The sequence below is a fragment of the Macrotis lagotis genome, chromosome 8 (assembly GCF_037893015.1).
Source record: "Macrotis lagotis isolate mMagLag1 chromosome 8, bilby.v1.9.chrom.fasta, whole genome shotgun sequence".
NCBI lineage: Eukaryota > Metazoa > Chordata > Mammalia > Peramelemorphia > Peramelidae > Macrotis > Macrotis lagotis.
In genome coordinates this window covers 164,386,620-164,406,304 of record NC_133665.1, presented here as the reverse complement: position 1 = coordinate 164,406,304, position 19,685 = coordinate 164,386,620, and the positions used below count along the sequence as shown (strand labels likewise).

Genomic DNA, 19,685 nt, shown 5'->3' with positions numbered 1-19,685 from the left:
GTCAGGATTTATTTTATCTATAGAAGACTCAAGGAGCAAGGTCCTTTTTTTTTCCTCCATTGCCTGGAGCTTGGGGTAAGCCTATCCAAATTTTTATCTTATCTTTTTGCCTAGACAAAAGTGTTAATAGAGAGACGATTGTTTTATGGTTCATAAAAGGTATGATTATAAGGCATTTTGTATGGAGCCACTGCAGATCCTTAGAGGATATGCACTCAATACACATTTGTTATTAGCCGACTGGCAGTACAAAATGGCTGCTACTAATCAAAGTTCTATCGAGTAATTCTAAGGATAACTTTGGTTTCTCTGACTCTTGAGCCCCTACTCATGTGCTTCCAATTTCAATTTAGCCAAGAGACTTCAATGAGCTTTTTTAACAAAGAGTAATTAAACAGAACCAAGTATCATCGCTCCAAAGTGGAGGACATTCTTTCCCACAAGTATACAGATATTTATGAGAGAGTAGGCTCAAACTGTAGAAAATACATATGACCAAAGAGTCAACTCACAATTCCTAGCTATGGAAAATCCATTCTTGAGTCTGTAACCATTATTCATCTCTGGTGAAGCTTCTAACACCCTCTGGAGCCTAACTCTCTGTATCCACCTGTGTACATCAATGTGGAGAAGAGAGAAAAGAGACTAGCACTCCCAATGGACTTGAATCTGTTTCTTCCTCCAATAGAGGTACGAGTCTGCCTCCTCAAGGAATATATCCATAAACCTGGAGACCTCCACCACTAGAAAGTTCTACCATTGCACTCAGAACATTCTGGACGTTTTACAATTATTTAAATTATTGATTACCCAATAACTTTCTTCCCTCTTGATCCAATCAATAAAAAGTTTGAACCTGATAAAAGATTGATGAGAAACAGTATAGCACAGTGGAATTCATAGTGCTTTGGGATTCAGAGTTTTTAGTATTCCTGTCAAACAAAAAACACTTATGAAGGTTCTGTCATCTTCATAAGAGACTGCTAAACATTGAATTGAAATCTCACCTCTACTTAGTTACTTATATGATCTTGAGCACCTCACCTAACCTCACTGGTCCTCAGTTTCCTCAGTTGTAAAATGATAAGATGACCCCTAAGATCCATTCTAGCTCAAGATAGGATAACCACAAAAACAACTAATTTATATAGTGCTTAAAGGTTTGCCAAGTATGTTAAATAGATCACTTAATCCTCATAACAACCCTGTGAGGGGAAACAATAATATTACCCCCCCCATTTGGGGGTTGAGAGAGAGGTTAAATGGCCTAGGATCATACAACTAGTTAATATATGTCAGTATTTGAACCCAGGACATCCTAACCCCAAGTCCAACTCTCTATTCACTCACTCTCCATGCAGGATTGTACCAAAGATTCAGAGAAAGGAACATTGGAAATCAGCTAGTCCTACTCCATCATTTTACAGGTTATGCAACTGAGTCCAAGAAGCATTCAATGACTTAAGTCCTCCTAACAAGCAGTATAACAAAGTACTCCAATAACTGTTGGGAACCGTTGTGTATGGGAACATTGTAAATTATCTTCACCTGGTGTCTTTGAACATCAGAGTCTTAACTAAGTGCCAGGGGAATGGGAGTGCATTAGAGACTGGAAAGGTATTTAGGCACCCATGTTTTGGTAAATAAATGGAGAACTTGGGGATCTTGATGGAGTATTTGTCTCCTTTGTCATCCTTGTCTCCTACCCTTAAAACACTCACCTGGGGAAGATTGAGTTAGTCCAGAAATGGAACTCAACATAAGAGTCCAGGAAGGGGACTCAACACAAGTCCATGAAAAGGACTCTACAAAATAACCTGTGCAAAAATGATGTTTGGAGAGCTACCTCACTCATCTAAAGAAATCCTGTCCTTTGTTTTAAAAACCACAGCAAATTATGATAATGGGAAGCTAAAAAATTCCATTGATTGATTTAGTTTCAAACTGATCCTTTTCCTAGACATGCAGTAAGTGATATTTGGATTTCAATGAGTGCCACATCATTTGAGTACTGCCAGAACTGCAAAGATTCTACTATTTTTCTTGTTATCCTTTCGTTTTGCCCTTTGGGTTAGGGGTTTCCAGTTACACCCAGTCCAACTCAAAGATATCTTTATTATCTTTCACTCAACCTCCACATTTAATGTCATAAGATCCTGCCCTTTCTTTCCTCCTGGTAATCAGTAGCCATTCCCTTCCTTGTCTTTCCATTATCACCAGTGCTCTCGTGTTATGCCCTCATACATAAGAGGGTTGAAAATTGAAGCTAAACCAGCAAGTCTGCTGCCAGTTTTCTTCCATGATATCTGGTCATCTTTGTATCCATTCTACCACACACACACACACACACACACACACACACACACACACAAACAGAGCTTCCAGATTCATCTTTCTAAATCATTTCTCTCTTTATCTCATTTCCCTGCTCAAAACTCTTCAATGACTCTCAATTGTCTACAGGATAAATTCAATCCTTCCACATCCAAGAACTACCACAATATGACCCCAACCTGCCTATATAACCCAATTTCCTAATATTCTTAAGACAAACTCTATTGGGGGTGGCTAGGTGGGCATAGTGGATAAAGCACCGGCCCTGGAGTCAGGAGTACCTGGGTTCAAATCCGACCTCAGACATTTAATAATTACCTAGCTGTGTGGCCTTGAAGCCACTTTACCCCATTGCCTAGCAAAAACCTAAGAAAAAAAAAAGACAAACTCTATCTTCTGTCCAGATAGGTGACTTTCTTACATTTCCACCTCCACATTTTTGCTTTTGCAGAAGAGAGTGATCAACACTGTAAAGGCTACAAAAAAAGACAATTGTGAGTCAGGAATTAGAGAGAGAGAGAGAGAGAGAGAGAGAGAGAGAGAGAGAGAGAGAGAGATGATAGATGGATGATAGGTTGATTGATTAAAATCATAGATCCTAAAATTGTAAGAAACTTTAAGATCATAAAGTGTAGAATTTCTTAACCTTGGGACCAAAAGTTCATAAACAGAAACATATATATATATATATATATATATATATATATATATATATATATATGCATATAGGTATGTTTATACATACACATATATGTGTCTATAATATAGGTGTAACTCATTTCAGTATAATTAGTTTCCATTGCATCTGGAGAAACCTCCTGTAAGAAGAAGGTGGTACTTTAGCTAGAATTTGAATGGAAATAAGTATTCCTAAGAGAAAACAAAGAGGAGGAAGGACATTCCTTTCCTGAGAGATAGCCTTAGTAAAAACACCAGGTAGAAGATCAAATATCATTTACAAGAAATGGAAGTAGACTGATTTAGTTAGGAATTAAGGTGAATTAAGAGATAACAGGAGCTGAAACTAATTGTAAATTACTTATATAACTTAGCAAGGACAGTGCAACCAACCTGTACTAAAAATGTGGCTTAACTGATTCACCAATCAGAAAATTATTCAACTAAAAAGAAATTTTGTAAGAGAGATTATATATGAGGAAGGCACTATTGTGCAATAAGAAAGATTTGAATTTGGAGTCATTCTACCTATAATTAAATCTTGGCTCTTGGGATATGTAGTCTTAGGCGAATCTCTAAACTCCTCTAGGCCTCAGTTTCCTCATCAGTAAAATGAGGGAGTTGTGCTAGATGACCTCTAGGGTCTTTTCCAGCTTTGTGATTCAAGAAATGAACTCAATTCATGTTTGCTAGCCAAGAGTTGCATCATCACATTACATTTACAAGACCTATTTCTGATATTCTCTTGGGGAGGTCACGGACAGGTCTGAAATGTTTTTTATTATTAGATTTTCTCCCCTGTGAATCAGTGAATCTTCAAATCCTTACATTAAAAGTGGCTCACAGATTTCACAAAACTTCTTATTCTTCAACCTACATTTCTATTTAGTAACTGGTTGTGTTGAAAAGAGACAGAGGCTATTTTGTGAGCCTGCAACAAAGAGAACTGAATCTAAGAGGTCAAGGAGCAGTAACAGGAAAAGAGAACAGACTTTGTACCTCCCAGAAGAAGGCAAAGTCATTAAAAAAACTGACCTCACTAATAGCAGTAGTTCATTTTAAATGTGCCTCAATGGAAAGTCAGTGGTAAAGCTTTCCATTGAAGGGATGCTAACAAAAGTAATTCTTCCCCCATGCCCCAACCTCCCTTTTAGCCAGGACCAGAAAACTTTATAGCTGGTGATTTCATTAAATGAAACCAGCATGTATATAACTAAATGATCACAAAAAAGGGATCCCTAAGAGTTTATACAATTTAAACCCTGCTAAACCCAGTATGGATCTACTCTTGTCCAGAAATGTTTAAATCTACACTTTCTCACCCTTCCTATGACACATTTGAATGAATGGATAGATAGAATGAATGGACAAATGGATGAGTGGAAGAATGAATGAATGATTAAACATTTGTTGAAACATTTACTATATAGGAAACATTGTGCTAAGTCCTGGGGATACAAATGGAAGTTTCTTTTATACTTGATTATCATCTAATTAGTCAATGGTTCCTCCTTTTAGCTTTGATAGAATTTTTTTTAATTCTTTATGTGTTTTTCTACTCTAATTTTTTAGAGAATTTAAATATTTTTTTTAATTTTCTGATTAGTTTCCTCTGATATCTCATCTTCAACATAGTTAAAGAATTCTAGTATTCACTAAATCACAGGTTTTAAATTGAAAAAGACCATTAAGTTGCATCCCTTCATTTTTCCAGAAGGAAATTTAAGACCAGAGAAGTCTAAAAATTTGATCGGGGTAAGTCTACCATTAAGAGACAAAGCCACAACTTAAACTCAGTCCCTTTGACTCCAAATTCAGAACTTTTCCCCCTGATTCACCCTGTGAAATCAATAATTCAACACATTTCCTACTGTGTATGAGATACACTTAGGTATTATCGAGTTTACAAAAAGAGCAGAACAAATATTTGATCATCCCTTTAACCCCCTCCCATTAGCACAGTGGCCAACTAAGAGTAAACACTTTTTTATATCTCCCTCTGGAGGAAAGGGAATTTTGATATCAGAGTCTTCCTTGTGATTAAATGCCAAATTGGAAAAACAAATAAAGAACTTTGGTGAGGAGAAACACACGGTCACAGGAACATAAATATAAAGTTGGAAGGGCCTTTAAAGGACATCTAGTCTAATCTATTCCTTTTTTATAAATGAGGGAATTGAAGCTCAGAAATGAAGCATTTGACCAATGTCACACAGTGAGAGAGATGAAATTTAAAGCCAGTCCTTTGATTCCAACTTCATCATGATTTGAACATGACTTAAATTACAAAGGACAGAAATCCTCCCCCAAAGGCTTCATAAAGGAGATAGAATTTTTCTCAAATCTTAAAGAATGGAGGGGTAGTTAGATGGTATGGTGGTTAGAACACTGTCCTTGGAGTCAAGGGAATAACAGTTCGAATCCAGATTCAGCCATTTGATACTTACTAGATGTGTGACCTAACCCAAATTGTCTCAAATCCAGGGCCATCTCCATTTGTCCTGTTTCATATCTGGCCACTGAACCCAGATGGCTCTGGAGTGAGGTTGGTGACTTAGCACAGAGTTCCCTCACACAAATCAATTCATGTTCTTGTCTTGCTATCACTGCCCTGATGTCAAGATTTTCTTCAAAAGTGAAGGACAAACACCAAAGAATATCTAATCAGAGGAATTGGCCTTATCCAGGAGACAATCATAAGAAAACATAAAATATGTTTTAAAATACTTTTTGAAGTAGAGAATAGAGGAAAACTGAGGGAAGAATGGGCTCCAAAGCTAAAAATGGGTAAAATGAAGTAGAGAGCCTCAAATGACTGGCTACAGAATTTCATTTCTATGATAAAATCTTTTTAGAATTCAATTAAAATTTTGAGTAAGATAATGGGTCAATTATATCTGTACTTTATTAATCTGGCAGTACTCTATAAAGAATTTTGACCTTGGGAGTGGAATAATGAAGTTAAAAGGACCCTTAAAATCCATTAAGTTCAAACCCTTCATTTTATAGATTAGGAAACTGAGGTCATGGAGGTTACTCTGAAAATTACATCCAAGGCAAGATTTGAATGCAGGATTTCCAACTCAGAGCTAGTGCTCCTTCCACTGTGCCATGTTACCAAGACAATGACAGTGAAACCAAGTCATTCCAGAATGGTTTGGGGGAGAGTGATATAAGTCAAGAAAGTCCTTGTATAAAACAAAGGAGCTAAGGATTCTGGAGAATACAAGTGAGGAGAAAGATCATTGGGGTGGTGGAAGTGGGAGAGAGGAAGCTAGCTCGAGGAATAAGGTTTAAATGGAGAATATATAAGGAGTAATGAAAACCAGAATATGTCAGAGCTAGGATGTGAAGAGCTATAATAAAAATTGTATTTTATCCCAATGGCAAAGGGAACCTCCAAAGCATCCTAAATAATAGAACTATAGGTTTTTTTAAAACATGGTACAGGGCAAAGTAATACACTGGTAGGAAACAACTGAGGATGGCTGATGAGAAAGATATCACAGAGCGAAAATATACACGATACCATGGATGGTGAGCTGATAAAGACAAGAGTGAAGAATGACTACCAGTTTCAAGCTTGGAACACTGGACTATGTTGTACTATTGACCAAAGGAAAAAAACAAGCAAACAAGAAATTAGGAGAAGAATTATGGGCAAGAAGTCAGAAGTTTAGAGGGGTTTTGCTTTTTTTTTAAATTTGTTTAAACCCTGGGGGAGCAGGTGGGGGGACGGGGGCAGAAAATAGTCCAGATTTTTAATGTCAGTGGTTTAATGAGAAACTGCTTCCATCAGTGCAGATAAGCAGGGTTTATAATTTATGGTCCTAGAGCATAGCGTGGGGGGCACTGAGACATTAAGGCCAAACAATGTCAATAATGGAGCTGAACCCAAAGCATTTGTGTGTGTATATATATATATATATATATATATATATATATATATATGCATGTGTACACATTTGAAGATAAATAGAGGGATAGATGGATGGATAGATGCATTGACACATAGAGATCATGTATACATATGTGTGTGTCATATATTATATATATTATATATTACATAATGTAGTTATAAAATATTAGATATGGGGAATAAACTTCTAGATTCCAATCCCAGCTGTGACACCTAGCAGGTTTGTGACCCCTAGTCCCTTAGCTTCTCTTAAATGTCTGAGATATCTCCTTGGAATTTGTCCAATGTGAAAAGATGGCAGAATTTGGAAGAGGGGAGGAAGGTTGTCTCTAATATTGACTCTGGCACGTCTGCCAACTCACTGACCTTCTCTGAGTCTCAGTTTCTACATTTGCTAAATGAAGGATTCAAAATCCCACCCAGTTCTGAGTCTATGATCTATTAAGGTATGGAGTGTTGTTTTTTCCCCATTGGTGGAGGAAATCGGATTCCCTCTGACAATATCACAGATCAGTCATGTGTACATTTTTAGAAAGCACACTAATAGTCTATGTTCCATAATAATGATTTTCTAGAATTGTAGCTCTGGCCCACTTTAAAATCCATAAATAAGAAATGATTACTGAAGAAACGCTGACATTCCTAGGATGCTGAGCTTCTGGGTTTGGAAGCCAAAGAAAACACGCACCTGTTTGAAACTGCAGAAATGGCTTGTCTGAGACCATTATAATTTGGGTTTGTGAATTTGGCACTGTCTTTAGACATCATTTTTTGAAGTTTATCATTCAACAAATGCACTGAGCATAAATAGGACAGAGTCACTTTGTAGACAATTATTGTCTTTTCCCTATCTAAGGATCATATCTGGAAAAGATGGGCTGATCCACTGAAAGAACAAGCGACTGTCCTTTCCTTTGGCTGGAAAGAGCTAATAAAAAGCATGTGATAAAACTATTATCTTATTATGTAATTTTCCTATCCCTTATACTTTATTTTTCTTCCTTAAGAATATGATTTCTCTCTCTTCACATTCAATTTGGATCAATGTATACCATGGAAACATTGTAAAGACTAACAGACGGCCTTCTGTGGGGGGTGGGGGAGGGAAGCAAGATTAGGGGGAAAATTGTAAAACTCAAAATAAATAAAATCTTCCTTTAAAAAAAAGCATGTGATAGAAATAGTCAATCATCCAAGCAATGAGCATTCATTGGATTAAGAGTCTATTCTGGGGGTGAGGTGGTACAGTGGATAGAGCACTGGCCCTGGAGTCAGAAGGACCTGAGTTCAACTCCGATCTCAGGCACTTAATAATGACCTAGCTGTGTGGCCTTGAGAAAGCCACTTAACCCCATTACCTTGCAAAAAAAACTAAAATAAAAAGTCTATTCTGTGCTAGACATTGAGCTAAGTACTAGAAATACAAAGAAGAGCAAGACTAGTCACTGCCTTCAAAATTCTCACGGGGCAGACAATGGTACACATAGAAAATTATGAAAAATAAATCCTCAAACTTTATAAAGAAAAGCACGTCTCACAAATTTTCCCATAACAGTGAGATAGTGGATTCGTCACTGATGGATGAAATCTGACAACATAACTGCATTTACATTGTGGGACTTGTGAATGAAAAGTCCATTTCTTTATAGTGTTTGTTCCTTCATTCACTAAAGGAGAAGAGGATTTGCTGTCTCATCAAAATTCATTTTCCTGGGCAGGGGGAGGAAATAAAGCTATGATGCTGATGAGTTGTAATCCTTTTCTCCTCTTCTCTTCTCTCTCTCCCCCCTCCCTCCTTCCCCACCCTCTTCTTTTTTTTCTCTAGCTTCCATAGTGATTGGCAAATGGTGGTGTGAGATGGAGCCATGTCTTGAAGGAGAGGAATGTAAGACTCTTCCGGATAATTCTGGATGGATGTGTGCAACTGGCAATAAGATCAAGACCACACGAGTAAGTGGGTTTATTTTGGTTCATGTACCAAAATACGCCAGGACATGCACAGATGGTTCACTACTTGTATGTCCTATATCTGCATTTGGAATAAGGCCTAACTAAGGGTGAGGATGCTGATGAATTAGAGGTTTGATACTCCAGAGGTCCCAAGTCATATCTTGATCAGTAGACCATAGTCAAACTCTCAACTCATTGAACACGGAAAAAAAAAATGCTTTTCTTTTTGTAAGGCAATGGGATTGAGTGACTTGCCTAAGGTCACACAGTTATGTAATTAGTAAGTGTCTGAGCCCAGAACTCTGGTTCTCCTGATCCCAGGGCCAGTGCTCTATCCACTGTGTCACCTAGCTGCCTCACAAAAAGCACTTTTTTATTGATGGGCTAAATGGCAAATTAAAAGGAAAAATGGAAGGATAAAATGAGTATTTAAATCATTGAATCAACATATCTTTATACTTTGCACAAGTGAAGTGCAAAATACAAGAAGGCTTGATCTAAATTTTCCAGATGATTGTTTCAACATTCACTACAGACCTGTCATTCATTCATTCATTCGTTGAAGACCCCTCTGTGTACAATGGATAGAGAGTTGAAGTAAGAGCCAAGAAGACCTGGATTCAGTCTCTACCATTGATACTTCCCAGCTATCTACTCCCTCTGGCCCACTGTCAGTTTCTTCTTCTGTAAAACTGAGTTAATCCCTACACTGATTTTTCAGAGTTGTTGTGAGGATCCAATGAAATAATACATAAAACTCTTTGCCAATGTCAAAGCACTATATTAAAGCTAGTTATCACTTATTCAACAAGTGTTTATACAGCACCCACAGAGCTCCAGGTGTGGTGCAAGGAGCTGGGGGTGCAAAGAGAAAAATTAAAATGGTCCTGACCTTCCAGAAAACAATGTTTCACTTTCCTAAAATCCATTAAAATTATAATCCTAGCATTGTTATACTTTCCTAAAATCCAAAATAATAATAAAAAATAATAATAAAAAAATAAAAGTAATAAAATCTTTTGTAATTTTTTTAAACTTAAAGTCTTTTGTTGAAAAGTAATACCCTCATTTCTTCCATCTGACATTTTGGACTTTTTTCATATACTGAATCCTCTTAGAGTAAGGCTTACCAAGAAAGCACCACTTGGGCTTTGCTCCTACCACCACCACCATGTCCATCTTTAGATTGAAGTCTCCCTGGGGGGGCAGTGCTCCCAGTGCCAGGCACAGCATCTGATATCCAAGCACTTAAAATGCTTGCTGATTTATGGTTCAGTTGATTGATTGAAAAAAGGAAACACTTTATTGGTTTTTCTATAAGCAGTGCCTGGGTCCATAGCATATTTTCAAAGAACAAATGCATGTCAAAATTAATTCAATTGGACTGAAGTCGACATGAAAGATCTGTGAGTCCAGGGGTAGAGAAATTTTCTGAATCAACTTGGAACTAAATCCAACTTTAGCTTAATGAAGAAGTCTATTTCTAGAGTTGTCTAAAGCTCTGAAAAGTGAAGTGACATGCCCATGCCTGCACTGGCAGTATCAGAGGCAGAATATCATCAACCTAAGTCTCTCTATCTCCAAGTCCAGAACTTTATCCACCAAGATTGTAGCACAAAATGACCTATTCCCATATTTTTACCTTTCTGTAAAGCTTAATTAGATGATTGTGTACTATTCAGCCAACTCTAATTTTACTTTGAAATGTTGGATGAACTCTAAAAAGAAAAAAAAATTGAAGCTCCAGTCAACAAGAGTGGTTGGGGACAGAAGGGAAGACGACAAGGAAAGGTCTCTGGACAGTTATCCAGTTGGCAGTCCTTCTCCCACACCTTCACTTCATTTCATTTCATTTACCGCATTGACATTCATCCATAGGCTCTTCTGCAACTTGGTGTGGATTATTTTATTTCATTTAAACGAGATACTGGCCATGCCAACTGCTCAGAAATGAGAACCATTCCTGTCACTGGCCCATAGGAACCATTTTAATTAGCTGCAGCAGGGTGATTGCTGGAGCTTCCTTTGGTTACATTTGACTTAGAAACAATTTTTCCTAAAAATCCGAGGAGACTTCTATATAAAGTGATTTTACTTAAACTCCCATAATTGAGACTTCTTTGCCACCACTCTTTGGCCAGGAGGTTGGAAGGAGGGATTTATATTGGAGTCACTATCGTTATCATTTCCTTACCAAATGCCTATTTGCTTAGATGTTTGAAAATAGATTTGAAAATAGATCTCATCTTTTATTAAAAAATAAATAGATCAAGCAGTAGAAAGAACAGTTAGCTCAGACATCAGAAGACCCAGGCTTAGAGTCTTTACTCTATTCTATGAACACTGTCTCTCTGGGTCTCAGTTTTCTCAACTGTAAAATCAGAGGGTTGAACTGGAAGACTTCTAAGATCACTTTGGGATTCTATGAAGCTCTTGAAAAGTCATTCCATAGTGTGGTGATGAAGACCTGGACCTGGAAGTGGCAATGGAAACTGAGAGGAAAGGATCAGTAGTATAGGACTTCCCATTTCCTCTCCCTCCTTCAAACCATAGTCCTCAGCTCCACCATATTTATCTTGCCTATATAAAGGTGTGGTTATGCTACACCTCTGCAAAAAAACTCCATGGATCCTTATTGAATACAGTATGAATTTCAAGTTCCATGGTATTCGAGGCTTACAATAATGTGTCATCGCACTCACATTTGTTCTTTCCATGTAATTACACTGCAGCCAAAATTCACTAATTACCACCCCCTCATCCATGCCAGTTTGATCACCTCTGGGCTTTTGTTGACTTTACTCCTTACTTGTCTATTTGATCCCTACTCATTCGTTAAAATATACTTCAAATGCCATTGCCCTCAAAGAACATTTTGGATACCTCAGTGTTAATAATCTTCCTCCTTAGGTAATTAAAAATTATTTACACTTCTCTTGTGACCTTACTTTAATATTTGTGAGCATTTTAATTATTATAAATTATTATTTATTATTATAATTATAAATTGTAATTTATTATTATAGTTACTTATATTCCTGTCAGGTCTCTTGAGCAGGCTAAGGACAGAAAACTATGCCCTAGTTAAACTTTGTGTCTCCCCCAACAGCAGCACACTATAAATCCTAATAATTACCTATTAAATGTAAATTCCAAAGCAATACAAATTATTTCATAATTAAAAGAATTGAAATTGCCCAAAATACCAAATGGAGCAATATCTTTGGGGATGACATTCAATAAGACTTGAAAAAATCCTTTGCTGATTTTTATGTGTCATATTATTTTAAAATTATCACATATTATATATTATATATTATTATTGATATGTTATATACTTTATATTATTTCAATCAGTCAATCAAGAATTAAGGGTCTGCTATGTGCCAGACCCAGGAGAAAAAAAAAAGGAGACAACTCCCTTATCTCAAGGATTTTAATTCCATCGTGGCTGAGAAACAATATATAAGTACAAAATAAATAAAAAAGAAATCCAAGTTATTTAAATATAAGGTAATAAGAAAGTTATTGGGCAGCTATAAGGTACAGTGAATAGAATGCTGAACGTAGAGTCAGAAAATTCTAAGTTCACATCAAGCCTCAAGCACTAGCTGTGTTACCCTGGGCAAGTCATTTACTATCATTTACTTCACTTTCCTTGACTGGAAATTAAATTGAAGAAGGCAATGGAAAACTACTCTTAGTATCTTTGCCAAGAAAACTCCAAAAAGTCCCACTAAATATCAGACATCACTAAAAACAATTAAATAATAAAAAAAATATGGATTAGCAATTTGGAGGTTATAAGGAAAGCTTTCTTACCTCTTGCAAGCAATATAAGTAAAAAGATATGTATATTTGCCTACTCTCAGTAGAATACTTTGTAAAGCCATTCCTAGACCAAAAGACCAAAATTTGACATCTACGACTATCCTTTATTAGTTGTGGAACTTGGCAAATCATTCATCTCTCTGAGCATTTTAGGAAACTATATACAGGAGAGGATTCCGAAGGTGATCAGAGTAGTAAAGAACTGATATGAGTTTTATTGAGATAACTGGGAATGTTTTCTCTGGAAAATCTTAGGGGGAACTCAGTACCCTTCACTCAGACATTTCCCTACAAGCAAACAAGAACTCAGAACCCCCATCTTCTCCATAACTATTCATGAGCATTCAGGGTCCACTTCAAGCTGACATACACTCATACAACTGTGCACCTCCAAACAAATTCTGCTGCCACTATAGGATTACAAGTTGAATGACCATTTGTATATTTGTAGATAGGATTATTATTCCAAAATAGGTTGATTAGATATTCCATGAGGTCTATTCCATCTCTAAAGTTCCATAACTCTGTGAAACTCATTTTCATTAGCTTTTGAACATAGCCAGAATAATACAAATAAGGTAGTCAACTTCATTTATTTAACATAACACATTAATATTTAACCCATCTCAGTCTTCTTCATGTCTAGTGTTTTTTTTAATTTTTTTTCATTATTAGGAGACTAGCTGACTGTATTATTGAGTAGAAATGATTTGCAATGGGGCTTTGGGGTATACTCTCTCTAATTTACTCTGTTTTCTTTTTGCCTCATTTATCAGCAACAGCAAGATGGTGGGCTAGGGACTTCAAAATCAACCTCTCTAATGACTTTCCTCTTTTCCCTCATACATAGTACATTCATTTATTAAGCACTTAACTATGTTAAGTGACAGACAGTATGCTAAACACTGAGCTCCATCAAACATTCAAAATGCTAAGAATTTAAAAAGAAAAATGAAACAATACTAATACTAATACTAATACAACAATAAAATAGGAATGATAGCAGCCTCTCAAAAGGATGTTGTGAGATCAAATGAAATGATATTTGTTACGTGTTCAGCATTTTACCTGATACATAGTTTATAAATGCTTATTCCTTTTCCCTAACCCAACAAAAATTCAGAGACTTTATTTGCGGAACTTAGGACAAATCATCAAAACTCTCTATTATTATTATTATTATTATCATCATTATCATTATCATTATTACTATTACACATAATAGGGACTCAGTACATATTCATTGCATGCTGCATGAGTTAAATCATCCAAGCACAACCTAAATTATTCTAGCCCTCTCTGGGATTGAACAGTGATGAGGAGAGGATGATGGTTGAGGTATGCCCCAAGATTTTTCAGTAGTATAAATCTAATTATTGTCTGATTTCTACCTGATCTCCTTAAATTTATATCCAATCCTAGTAGAATGATAGTCAACATGGTATCATTAAGAACAGCCCTAAACTCATTTCCTTTTTTTTAACAGGATTATTAAACTGAATAGGGAATGTGGTAGATATGGTTTTTCTAGCCTTTAGTGAAGCTTTGAATAAGGTTTCTCATTCTTGTGGAAGAAAGGGAGGGAAGCATGAAAACCCTAGCCTTCTTTTCTTCTGAACTAATCCCAATCATTCTTCAGTTTATTACTGTGTTTTCTAAAAGGTGGAACTTAGAACTGAATGCAAAACTCCACAACAGCTCAAGGCAGAGCAAAAAGGGATCACAATCTTGCTAGTCACCACCACTATGACATAGAGTTCCCAACCCTGGATACACATATCCCCGCCAGTCAGTACAAGAAGCTTGTCAATAATTTGGGGAATATTACCCCATTAAAGTTAGTTCATCTCTTATTTTTCTTGTATGCATATAAATGATAAACTTTATCATCTACTTCCTTTAATATTGAACAGGGAGTATGAGAAAGTTTCCTAAAACCCAAGGAATATGGGAAACAAAAAAAAAGGTGGGAACTCTGCCTTGTGACATTCTTAAAATAGAATAAGTTCGTATTAGCTTTCTCAATGACCATCTAACATCTAGAATCTTATGAGATTTGCAGGTGCCTAAAATCCCTGGAGAGTTTCTATGATGACCAGACCTCCTCACTGGTTTCATTTTTTTTCTAATTCAAGTTTAGGACTTCACATTTATTACTGTTAAATTTCTCCATTTTGGACCTGTTCCAATTGTATCATCTGTCAAGATTTTCTATCATGACTAAAAAGCTGAAGGACAGTTTCTTGGTCACCCCGCGAACTAATACAAACTTTCTTCTTTGGTCCATTCCCCTGGGGATTAGATCAATAACAACACTAGCTCACATTTATAGAGCATTTTAAGACGTATAGCAATTCTATTAAAATTCCCAAAAGGCAAATGTACTACGAAATCTCCCTTTCTTAGGAAGTGATAGATGCTGATAATTTCCTCTTTTTTTTTTTATCCATTTCAGATTCATCCAAGGACCTAATGGACCCACTCTTTGGATGTAGTGAAAGGAAGCCACCACTACATAGAAACCAACATGTTTTAAAAATTCAAACCATCTTAAGCATTTTCAAGCCAAATGGATTTCTTATTTGCACTCTGACTGGTTACCAGCTAATCACAGTGCTGTCACTGTGTGGAACAAAATGTCCCATGGTGAAAACGCCCAGGGTTTTGGCAGCGTGGCAGAAGAAAACATGGAAGTTTTGGGGTTTTGTGATTATGAAGTATGAACAACTGTCTTATAATTTGGAGCTACAGTTTACTTTCTACCATTTAAATATATATATAATATTTTGAAATATAACATATTCTCTTCAAGAAACAAACAGTACCACACGCCAATGCAGCTTACATACCACAGTTTTTGTTTGTTTGGGGTTTTTTGGTTGGTTTGCTTCTTTTTTTTCCTAATGGGATGGAAGACCTTGGGAAAGACAAAGTAATCACACCAAAATGGTCAACAGGAGGGGGTCTCCCAAAATTCAAGGAAGTACCACGATACTTCATCAAAAGCTTCCTTCTGTTTTTACTCAATCATTCAAGAAAATCCATGGTTGTCTTTTCTTGTGTTCTGAAGGCTTTCTCCCTTGTGCAATACTAGCATGCTGGCTTTGCTCTCATAACCATACTTTATCCAATTGATATATGATGACAGTTCTTAACCTCTTTGAGGAAAATATTTTTAGAATTATTAGCTACTCCACTAAGGAGACAATGAAGATTCTCAAGGAAGTGGCTTTGTGATGCTCTTAGGACTCGGGCAGAGTTGGGGTGCATCATGGTTTCCCTTCTTCATGATGCTGTGTAAATACAATGTCTAAAGACTTTGTAGAGCTGTCCTCGTCTACAGTAAAATTCCTCTAACTCCAGGATTGGCCATCGTTCGCTCCATGCTGTTATTTGAGTTCCATGTCATATCACGGCAATTGGCTTTTGGATGATGTTTGGGACTGATTTTTCTTTTTAAATGGTTTGGGGCACGAGACATAATTCCAGACTAGGAAAAGTTAGGAAACAAAACCATCTTCATTATTCATGGTATGAACAAAGGTTAACCAAACCTCTGGAAGTGGAAAGTATCCATTCAACTCCAAATTAATCATATTTATAAAATGAGTTTTTGATCTTGACTTTAGCCTCCCTGGGTCACCCTACAATGCTTTAATCTAGGTCATAGTAGCAACTCAGTTTAAGTCTGGATATTAGTAAATGCATTCTATCAGAAGATTTTCCCTTCCTCCTGCAACTGGTTCCATCACTTACATTTGGAGAATCCCAAGTCCCTTATGATAACATCACTCTTCCAACTAGTACTATGTACTATCAGAGATCATTTTCTGCAGGTTTTGAACAATGGTACCCAATTGTGTGATACAGTATGGAATAGTGAATAGAGGGTCAGTCCTAGAGACATCCCACTTCGTAGGGTATGCTGGCAAATATTTAACATGCCACTCTCTGAAAAGTTGTGCTACTTTTAAGTTTAATATGCATTTTTAACACTTTTCCCATCACTTTCTCAAATCTAGACAATCAACAAAACAACAAATCAGACCATTTTATAGCTTGCCCATTTCCAAAGTACATATGCCCACCTTGAAAATTTAATAATGGACTTCCCTGAGCCTTTCCAACTGGCTCTTGATTCAACTTGATTGACATACTATTTGGATGATCCTAGGTAAATCATTGAACCACTCAGTGTCCCAGATAACTCTAAATTACAAAGGAGCTGTTTGTGACTGATTTGCTAATTAAATCACAAGTCTGTTAAAAACAAAAAAATCTAAAATATCAAAAACTGAAAGTATAGATTCCTTCTGCCCACTTGAAAAAAAAATTATTAATCCTCCCCTACTCTTTTAAAAAAAAATCCTATCTACTTTTCTAAAACAACATATCAGTTTAGCTTATAATTTTCTTGGATGCATTTTGTTATTAAAATGTCTCATTTTATCTTTCTATATGCTTGGTTCCCTTTATATATGTTTATTCCTGCCTCCCCCAAGTTTTTTCTTTTGATCTCATGTCATTAGTGCCTCACAGTATACGAATAGCATAGCAATTATACAAAGAAGCTTTTCATTCCCAACTTGTAGTGAATTTCAAAGTCCGTCATCTCTAAAACTGTGTCTAGAGCATTAATTGGTTGGATGTTCTCATTGATCACTTATGGATTCATGGGGCTTATTAAAATGAACAGAAAAGAAAAGGAGGTTGTGTGGGAAACCAATAGGAGGTTAGAATTCAGGAAAATTTGGTTCTGAATCTCGTCTCAAATACAAATGATTTGGGGATGATTATTATGATTGTGATTATTATGCCTTTTGACACATGCATTCCTTTAGACATTTCAAACTGATAAATCATCAATTATGGTCAGGCATCATGATAAATTCCTGCCCCCCCCCAAAAAAGAAAAATATAAAATAGTCTGGACTTCAAGAAGCTTATACCCTATTAAGGTAAGAAATATGGCCAGTGTCCCATGAAGCTTAGTGCTTACCTAGATACCAAGTAACACATGTCTGTCCTCAACTTACAACCCAAAAGAAAAGAGACCATAATCACACAAGTGGTATAGAGTCTCCATTTGTTAAATTCCCTCTATGGCATAACATGGAAATTGATTCCCTAGGGGGGCCATAATGCATTCTGTTCTATTTAAAAAAAAAAAAAGAATACCCCCTTCTAAAACAGATGAAATATCAGACAAATATTTGTAATTATAATCAAACTCATTTTAGAGGTTTGTCTACCTCTCCTATAGTTGTGCATTTCCATCAAGCTGTGTTTGAATTTGTCCTTTACAAGATAGGAAAATCCAAAATTCAATAGTCACCATCTGCCTATTAATTCTGAGCATTTTATGGTATAAAAACTTGATCAAATATTGGTAATAAAGAGCTCGGTGTGTGGTCTAATTAATACTAATGCTGAGATTGTGCATAGAGTATGGTTAAAATATGTTAAATGATATGATGATGATATTAAGTGAAAATATGTTAAATGATAGGGAGCATGGCATAATGGATGAAAGATCAGTGTTGGAGCCATAAATCAATCCATTAAGTATTTGTTAAGCATCTGAATTATGTGAAAAGACCCGAGTTCAAGTTTGAGTCCTGTCTCTGACACATTAGCTACGTGACCATGGGTCATTCACTTAGCCTGTCAGTGTCCCAAGGCAACTCTAAGGCTGTCAGTACAGAAGAGAAGCAAGCCTCTGTATTTGGATAGAATTGCACATAGTAATTACCCATGCTGCCCTTGAAAAGTGAAGAAGGTTCGATATATAATGAAGAGAGCACTGGATTTGGAGCAAGGAAGATCCAGGTTCAAATTATGCCTCTAATAACAATTATTTGCTTTGTGATGTTGGACTAGGCCCTTAACTTTTTGATGCTTTGGACAAATCCCTAGAACTTAATCTATTGTGTCATAGATAAATTACAATCTGTATTGGTAAGCAAAGTTTCCACCCAAGGACTGACAAAATAGCATACCCTTCTCTATTTTGTGTATATTAAGTGGTTGTTCCAAAAAGTGACAAGTTTAATTGGCAGGAATTATAGTGGTGATGAGGAAAATCTGGTCTGTTCAGTAGGTGTGATGTCCCAGGCAAAGATGTTCACAGTTAACTTTCGGTGACTGATGTTTTCATGTTATTGGAATTATAGATTAATGAACTTTACAAGAATATTCGGAACTTTATGACTTCATATTTTTCTATTAAAATTATTAAGACTGTGTTTAACCATCACATAATTTAAATGAATACTGCATTTCACAGAGACTATAACTTTCCCCATACAATGGTTTTATGGTCCAATTATGTCACAGTATAATTGTAATTGATTAGTAAGGTATAGTGCACATAAAAATATTTAGCACAGAGTGATACATTAATCTCCCTGAAGTGGGATATCCACATAGGTTAATCACCAGAGTAGTTCCGTGTAGGAACAATTGGATTTGCAGTAATATTCTAGGTTTGACTAGTGGCCTTTCCATTTCCACCAGTGTGAAATGGGGCCAATCCTCACTCTCATCTCATTTTCCTCAGCAATAGAATAATAGACTAGATAAATAAACTAGATGATACCTAAGGCACCTTCCAGTTCTTAAAACTCTGAAATCTTTATTCTTGCTCGCTCAGTTTTTTTTTTTTTTAACATTGAAAACAAAGAAGAAAACTGTTATCGCCATCTACATTTTGTTGCCCTAGGGTAAAGTCATGGTTGCCCCCTCTTAATCAATAATGTCTTGTTGGGGAAGGAAGGCTCAATTTGGAATCAGAGTGCTTGAGTTCAAGTCAGCTTGTTACTAGCCCTTGTGTTCATCTTGGACAAGTAACTTGTCATTTCTCTGAACCTTAATTTCTTCAATTGTAAAATGAATTTAATTGGACTAGATGATCATTGGTGCCCTTCCCATTTCTAAACCCATGAATCTATAATCATGTCCTAATGAAATCCTA

At 36.3% G+C, this 19,685-nt stretch overlaps 1 protein-coding gene across 1 annotated transcript in view; it reads left to right on the top strand.

The window, feature by feature from the left end:
- Positions 1-18,904, top strand: part of TAFA1 (TAFA chemokine like family member 1) — a 544,623-nt gene extending 525,719 nt beyond the window's left edge. Inside the window, exons 4-5 of the mRNA XM_074198777.1 lie at positions 8,757-8,881; positions 15,168-18,904. Coding sequence (XP_074054878.1) covers positions 8,757-8,881; positions 15,168-15,185 — 143 coding nt within the window. The 3' untranslated portion in view covers positions 15,186-18,904. The remainder of the gene's footprint in view (positions 1-8,756; positions 8,882-15,167) is intronic.
- The last annotated feature ends 781 nt before the right edge of the window (positions 18,905-19,685 follow it).